At 36.3% G+C, this 7,362-nt stretch overlaps 1 protein-coding gene across 1 annotated transcript; it reads right to left on the bottom strand.

Annotated features, from left to right (window-relative positions):
• Positions 1-707: 707 nt before the first annotated feature.
• LOC133296235 (actin-regulating kinase 1) lies at positions 708-5,674 on the bottom strand. Its single transcript, XM_061495182.1, has 9 exons — positions 5,553-5,674; positions 5,284-5,363; positions 4,106-4,594; positions 3,385-3,550; positions 2,984-3,034; positions 2,706-2,888; positions 2,479-2,572; positions 1,538-2,298; positions 708-1,416 (listed from the first exon to the last, which is right to left on the bottom strand). The coding sequence occupies exons 3-9, from the start codon at positions 4,567-4,569 to the stop codon at positions 1,054-1,056; spliced, it is 2,082 nt and encodes a 693-aa protein (XP_061351166.1). The 5' UTR covers positions 4,570-4,594; positions 5,284-5,363; positions 5,553-5,674; the 3' UTR covers positions 708-1,053.
• Positions 5,675-7,362: the final 1,688 nt, after the last annotated feature.

Genomic DNA, 7,362 nt, shown 5'->3' with positions numbered 1-7,362 from the left:
ACTTGTGGATTTTATTGTGCCATTAATTGATGTTTCAAGGGTATGAGACCCTAGGGGAGTTAGATAACCTCTCTTACTATGATTTAGGGTCTTAACATGTATACCAATCACTTAAGGGTTTATAAAGCTTTAATCTATCGAAAAATGAATTGAATAAGTGTATGTGTAGTTTAGTTTGATTATGTTTAGTTTAGTTGAACACTATGTTTAAGAAAGGAAAAAAAATTAACTCACTTTTGTATATGGATGATTGGCTAAGTTACAAGTGACAAAGAAAAGAATTCTTTTAATGATTCTTAATTATTTATACTACCCTTAATACCATTTACACGATGTGTTACAATCTTCTTTCTGGTTTGGGCCATGTGATATGGAAGATAAGTTCTTAAAATCTATCCATTAAGTAACTTTTTAAATTTCTTTGATCACGCTTTTATAATTGAACCAATGGGAGATTGGGCTAATCCCCTTCGGCTCATCCTTTGACGTGATTCTCTGTTTTTTTTTTTTTTTTCAAATAGAATAATAAGTGGTCTATTAAATACCGTTTAAACCACACTTAATTATTAGATGTACAAGAAATTCCCCTAAATGACTTTAATTGCAATTCCTTTACTCATTCAAGAATTGACAACTTTCTTCACTACTACCCGATGCAGGATAAACTAAAAGACATCATAGTAGCATTAATGCAATCATCAACTCTTTCAAATTTGTAGCAGAAGTTTAAATTCAGGCCAAGAAACCTCGAAGAGTATATGGTCTACAAAAGGGTGGAGGTCTACTTAGACCAAAGCCCATAAACGCATATATAAGAAAACTGTAATGCAACAATCATGCGAAATGGAAATGAATACGGTCACCCAACAATAGCTCTAGTCCAGAGAAACATGTACCATTTACTAGCATGATTCATAAAAGGAAACAAACTCAACCGCATCAAACAAACATACTGGATATATAAGTTTCCACTAATTTTAATTCTTCATGTGGGACAAGAAATATATCTCTCGGTGCAATAACAGCATAGATCCGTTATAGCTTTTCCCATAGTTAAAAACCAGCCCATCCAGCAGGTTGGGAAGTTGACTTGCTCTCAAAGGCATTTGCCTCACCAAAACCCTGAGAGTTACTCCCTTCATTAAGTCTTGGCATCTGTGGGCTGCTAGCACGTCCAGCACTGTTGTTATCTGCCCCAAAACCCCATGTATCAAAATCAGTAACTAGTTGAGAAGGGTGCTTGTTCTGCAGACCATTTCTTGTCCTGACAGATTTGGAAGTACTGTCTGCTGAAAGGGACTTTTGTGGTTCCGGTTCCTCCGGAAAAGCCTGCCATGAGTTTGGTTCTGAACTAGTAGTTTTCCATTCAGTTTTATCCTGCTGAAGTTCCCAAGCAGTCCCGCCAATCTTCTCCCTCTGCAGTTATAATGCAACACATATAATCATGTGTGACAAACACAAGCTAAACAACATCAGCAAGGAGAGGTTCAGCATATTTATTTTGTAATTGAGAAGAAAATTACAAAATATTTATTACCACAGATGCAGATGATGTTACTCCAGCAGGAGAGGTTCTCAAACCGTCTCTACTTGGGGATGGAGTCCTTGCTGCAAGTGCTTGCTTGAGATCCTGCAATTCTTGCCTCTGTGATCGGCAGATGGCAGAGAGCTTTTCATACTTTGAAGTTATTTCAGCTTTCTCCAAGTTAGTTTCCTTCAGCTGCTCTCTGAGTTTCTCCACCTCAGCCTCTAATGCTTCTTCCCTTTCAGATTTGTTACCAAGTCCAGAGTTGAGCTTAGTGGTATCGAATTCTGCAACAAAAGTATTAAAAGCCTGGTCTTGAAAGTTAGTTGTATTCTCCATACTAGATATTCTCCCCCCACTTGCATGATCTTTATCCTGAAAAAAATTTATTTCAAAGTCCTTGGAAGATACAGAATCAGGCTTGTGTAATTTTCCATGCACACTGCTCTTTACAGTACGAGTTTGTGCGTTAACCACTTTGTTAGCACTAAAATTTTTGGGCAATTGATCATTGTCTGGACGAATTCTATCATGTTTCAATGACATGTGGAGGCTAGATGGTTCTTCATCATATATAGGTTTGCTCTTTTCTTCAGGGACAACTGAATCCTTTGCATGCAAAGTGGACCAGAAAGCACCAAGCTGCCCACCACTTTCCCCTCCTCTAGAAGCAAGGGATGGCTGTGGTGTAGTTTTTGGTTCTCCAGATGAAGGTGGAGGAGGTGGATTCCTACGTGGCATTGGAGGTGATTTGTTTGTGGACATCGAAGCACCTGCCAAAAATTTAGCTACAAATTAATCAAATCATCTAATTTAGTATTTAGGGATATACAACTCCAACCTTCTATCAAGAGTTTTTTGCTTCTAATTCACTTCAAGGTAACATTTGAATATTCTGAAAACATGAAAAAAAAAAAAAAAGACTTAATATGTTAGTATAAAAAATGTATCACCTTCGTGATTGTTGGAAGAGGGCGATTCAGGTGGCCTGTCAGGTAATGACTTCTGCAAATTAATAGGTAGCTGCTCATTAATACGAAACCAAACCTGCCACCATGGTAGAACATTCAACATCAGTAATTGATTGCTCTAATTCTAGTACCTAACAATGCAATTGATGAATGATCTATGACCAACCTAAATTCATGGAGATGAATGGCCAATCAAGCAAAGCGCTTGCCTGCGTGATATCTGGTCTGTCATCTGGTTTTGCTTGAAGCATGTCTCTGATTAAGTCCGTGACAGATGAAGTGTATTTAGGTAAATCAGGAATGCGGTAGTTTCCATTTAACACTTGGAGCTTTGATTCCCCATCAAATGCACTTTTGAAGTAGCATATGCGAAAAAGGAGACACCCGAGTGCCTAACATATTCATCCAGTAATATGATTCGTCAGTTAGCATAGAAAGACTCAGAAAAAGTTGTCAAAGAGATGAGTTTCAAGCATGAATGCCTTACCCATATGTCCACTTTTTCATTAATGACTTCTCTCAGGAACAGATCCCACATCTAAAATGCATACAGAAATGAACATTTACATCAGACATGACTAATTTTTTTGGGTTCAAAAAATGGCATTCAATGGCGGTAGCCTAGAAAACAGGCAAATCCTAGAGGTTTTGTCCTGGGATTCAGGGGCGGCAGATGTTCAGGTTTATGGCTCGCCACCAGCCCTACCCTTGAAGGAAATTGGGGATATGTTTAACCCCAACAAAGACCCACCTCAACCCTGCCCACCAAGTGGCCAATTCAAGGATTGAACCCAGGCACGTTTATAACTTTGCATAGGCTGGGGCGCTTTAACCACCACCCTTGGTGGTGAACCTAATTTTATTTAGAGAAAATAAATATCAACTTGCCTCGGGGGCCCTGTAGGCAGGGGTTGTGTACTTCCTGATATTGTCTTCCTCAATCCCCATTTCTTCTGGCTTCTCAAAACGTTTGTGATTGGTAGAAGTGCTTCCAAAATCACATAACTTCCATAAACCATCTGAACCTAACAAAATATTCTCAGCTTTCAAGTCTCTGGGAAATGCAAAGAAGAAAAAAAATCATAAGTGATTAAGAAAGCACCTTATAAACTCCTATTTGATTTATCAAGCTTTTGCAATGATGTCACAGAAAAAGAAAATAAAAAAATCATTTGAAATGGTGGTGTTAATAAATGTTTTTATGAAATGAATAAATTTAAATCCTAATAAAAACAGAATATAATCACAGAGAAACCGTGTCTGAAGATGTGAAAACCATTTCATTGTCCGTACTCAAATATGAAGTATAGGGAGGGCCATGGGCAAGTGAAAGCTTGCATAGATGCAAATGCGTGCTGCTAACTATCTAGCACTTACAGTTTATGAATAAAATTAGCAAATAATGATGCTGAAGTAGTCACTTATTGAGATAGACTGAAAACATGAAAATTCCGTATGGAACATTCTTTAGAAAAAATCAAACATGAACATAAAACTACATGCTTTCCAAATGGTTGGCTGCATAAATTTTTTAAAGAATTTAGAAGAATATAAAGTGAGAAATCACAAATTTTGACACTCCTCATATTTAATTAGCTAGTATTGTTACCGGTGAGCAATAGGTGGGGATTGGCAGTGCATGGCAAAAACTGCACTACACACATCCCTGAAGATTAACAGAACCTGTTTCTCATCAAAATAACCAGCTCCTCGGCTCTCAAGCACATTAACCAGAGATTTCTCACAAAATTCCATCACAAGGAATGCCTCTTTTGTCCTACCCATATCAAAGATTGTATGTGCATGAAGTGTTACGACATTGGGATGTCCTACCAGCAACTTCATCACAGATATCTCATTCTTTACCAATCCAAGTGATTCTTCATCATTGCATATTATATGCTTCAGAGCATATTGCTTTGACATATGTACAACATCACGAGCTAAGTAGACACATGAGAACCCTCCTTCAGCAATGGCCTTGTGCACATTTATTTTAAGCTTGCCAACATCTATAGAGCGGCCTTCAAGACCAGTTGGCTCTTTGTGCACGAATGGCTTAAATCTCCACATTTTTCAGGCAAAACAGACTAGGATGCTGCATATGTAAATTAAAATATAAACCATAACTTCCGCATCATAATGAACACATTCTCTAACTAAATAACAACATTGTTTTTGAACACATAACATAAAATCATTCTAAGCATACAATAGAATTTTTATTCTCATGCTGGTAGCAGTATTTGATTCCATCCTCAGCATCAATTGATCTAAAGGAAATACTATTAAATTTCCCAAAAAAATAAAGAAATATAAATAAACTTTATGCAGAAACCGTATCACAACAATGCCAATGCCCTATTTCCAAGCACTGTTTCATATGGTTAAACTAAGTGGTTAATGACGATTGACGAGTTCCCAGCTATAGAGATTAACAAAAATCAACAATTTTCCACTGATCATCATAATACATTCGCAAAAAGGGGAGAATATACTATAGATATCATCGTACCCAAATAAAAATTGCTAAACTTTCAAACGTGAACTTAATAAAGCAGTTAAAAAATCATCATTGACAAATTAAATAACCACTTCAGAAGATCCAAGAAGACCATAACGTCAGATCATCATTAAATTTTCATTCACCACCCACATATCCAAAAGATCCAATAACAACAAAATGGTAATCAACACTTCAAAAAAAGAGCAAAAAAGAAAAAAGAAAAAAAAAAAAAAGGTATTTTAAGAAAACCTAAAAATCTAAAACACAAACAAGAACCTTACCGAGAAAATTTTCGTTTTATTACTCCCAAAGATCCTTCAATCCGAAATTCAGCTCTAATTGAATAATCCACGCCCTCGATCTGCATCGAACTCAAACACCATTACACGCTAAAGATCGCATAACTCAAATCTCCAAAAAGTACATAAATCCTGATTTTAAAAAAAAATCCCCTCCCTTCAGAAATCGACTCTTACACAACTACCCCCAGTTTACATTCATAAAAACAACAAAACTTAACAAAATTAACGATCAAATCTCGCGGTTCTACCTGTTCACACCAGATTGAAGGATCGGGAAGTTCGTTCAAAAGTCGAATCAAATCTAACAGTCCGCCATTAACGCAATAGATTGAGCTTCAGCTTCTGCTTCTTTCTTCTTTTTCTTCAGAATTCGCCAACTGAAAAGAGAGGAACGCGTGGAGGGTATATATATATAGGTGGGTGAATCGCGAAGAGAGGTTAAGTGAGAAGATCTGACCGTTCGAAATGTTAAGATAGTGGCCCTCTAATCACAAGGTGGTGGATGAGGTTATATTGTGTGCATGAGCGCAGAGTATTAAATCCTTGTGCGGGAGTTGGATTGTGCTGTGGGTGGACAGCACTTTCTCCATATCAGAGCGAAGGGATTTTAGTACTTTATACACGGGAGAGTGATTGAAAGGGTTTTTACTCGCTTCATCTTGAGAGAACGTGGTGGGATGTCATTGGCAAAATGCAGTTTTTTTTTTCTTTTTTTTTTTCTTTTTTCCAGAACATAATTGGGTTTATCATCTATCATTTAACATGACCACAAAAATTTTCCTACACACACAACATTTTGTGGGGCCCGCAGCAAAAAAAAAAAAAACTTCGGCACGCAAAACGAATCTCTATAACATAACACAATCACTTTTCCTACAACATAACTCTTATAAAACCCAACATAATTTGAACGAAATGATATTTATGATTTTACAAAACCTACCGGTCATTATTATATTTAAAATCCCAAGATGGGATAGGATATTGTGACACACAAATAATATTATGCACAATGTTACGACCACATCTTAACCGTTGATTTCCGCCAATCAACGGTTATCATTTTTCAAATCAAACTCATTAATTAATTATTAATTCGCAATAAATGATAACTGTTGATTGACGGAAATCAACGGTTAAGATATGGTCATAACATTATTTGTGTGTCACAATATCCTATCTCTTAAAAGATTTTGGTCGTTAAAATTTAAGGGCTATATTCTCGTCGTTTTATTAATCTCATATTAAAGGAGATAAGTTATGTTATCAAAAAAAAAAAAGGAGATAAGTTATCTCATGTCACAGAGACGAATTTGTGTACTTCACTACTTGAAAAATAAAAATAAAAGAAAAAAGTGACACAGTTATCGAAGGGTGTGTAGGAGACAAATTTATCATGTATCATAAGAGTAACTTTTCCCTTGTAATAAAGGAGTTATTTTTTAGGGAAAATATTTTCTTATGTTAAAGGCAATGTTATTAAACCCGGACCGGTGATCGACCCGGTCGGGATACCGGATCAGTGGGTCACCGGTTCAACCAGTGGGTCACCGGTTCAACCAGTGAACCAGATATGTATATAAATTTATATTTTATACGTAATTATATAATATATATTTTAAATAGTGCAAGAGAATCAAGAAACAAATATAGCTTAGTGATAAATACTATAATTTATATCTTCACAACAAGGGTTCGATTCCTACTAGATGCAGTTTTTAAATAATTCTATTAAATGATATGTTATATATATTAAATTGTGCATATTAACCAGCAAACTAACTCAGCCTAGTGGTAAGTTGTTGTTAAGCATCCTCACAAGACTCGAGTTCGAATCCCCACAGTTTCAATATTGAAAATTATGTTTTCCAAAATCGGTTTGAGCAAAAAATCGATTCACCGATTCGACGGTTAATACCGATTGATGGCCTACTGGTCTATTAAAGGCTTTATTTGTAGGCCAAGTCCGGCCTATTTTTAAAAATAAACCAACATGGCCTACAGGCCTTGTAGGCCTACCTACCACTGTAGATACTAAGCAAAAAAAAATTGTAAAAT

This window comes from Gastrolobium bilobum, unplaced genomic scaffold (assembly GCF_033153095.1).
Source record: "Gastrolobium bilobum isolate Gb01-03AN ecotype WA unplaced genomic scaffold, APGP_CSIRO_Gbil_v1 utg48407, whole genome shotgun sequence".
Classification (NCBI taxonomy): domain Eukaryota; kingdom Viridiplantae; phylum Streptophyta; class Magnoliopsida; order Fabales; family Fabaceae; genus Gastrolobium; species Gastrolobium bilobum.
The sequence above is the reverse complement of the archived record's forward strand: the minus strand, read 5'-3'. Positions and strand labels throughout refer to the sequence as shown.

Bases quoted from the DNA above. Each gene is read 5' to 3' on its own strand.
- LOC133296235 (XM_061495182.1), bottom strand. From the start codon at position 4,569: ATGTGGAGATTTAAGCCATTCGTGCACAAAGAGCCAACTGGTCTTGAA. The intron at 2,889-2,983 runs GTAAGGCATTCA...TGAATATGTTAG, and splicing joins ATGAAAAAGTGGACATATGG to GCACTCGGGTGTCTCCTTTT. The intron at 1,417-1,537 runs GTAATAAATATT...TTATAACTGCAG, and splicing joins TAACATCATCTGCATCTGTG to AGGGAGAAGATTGGCGGGAC.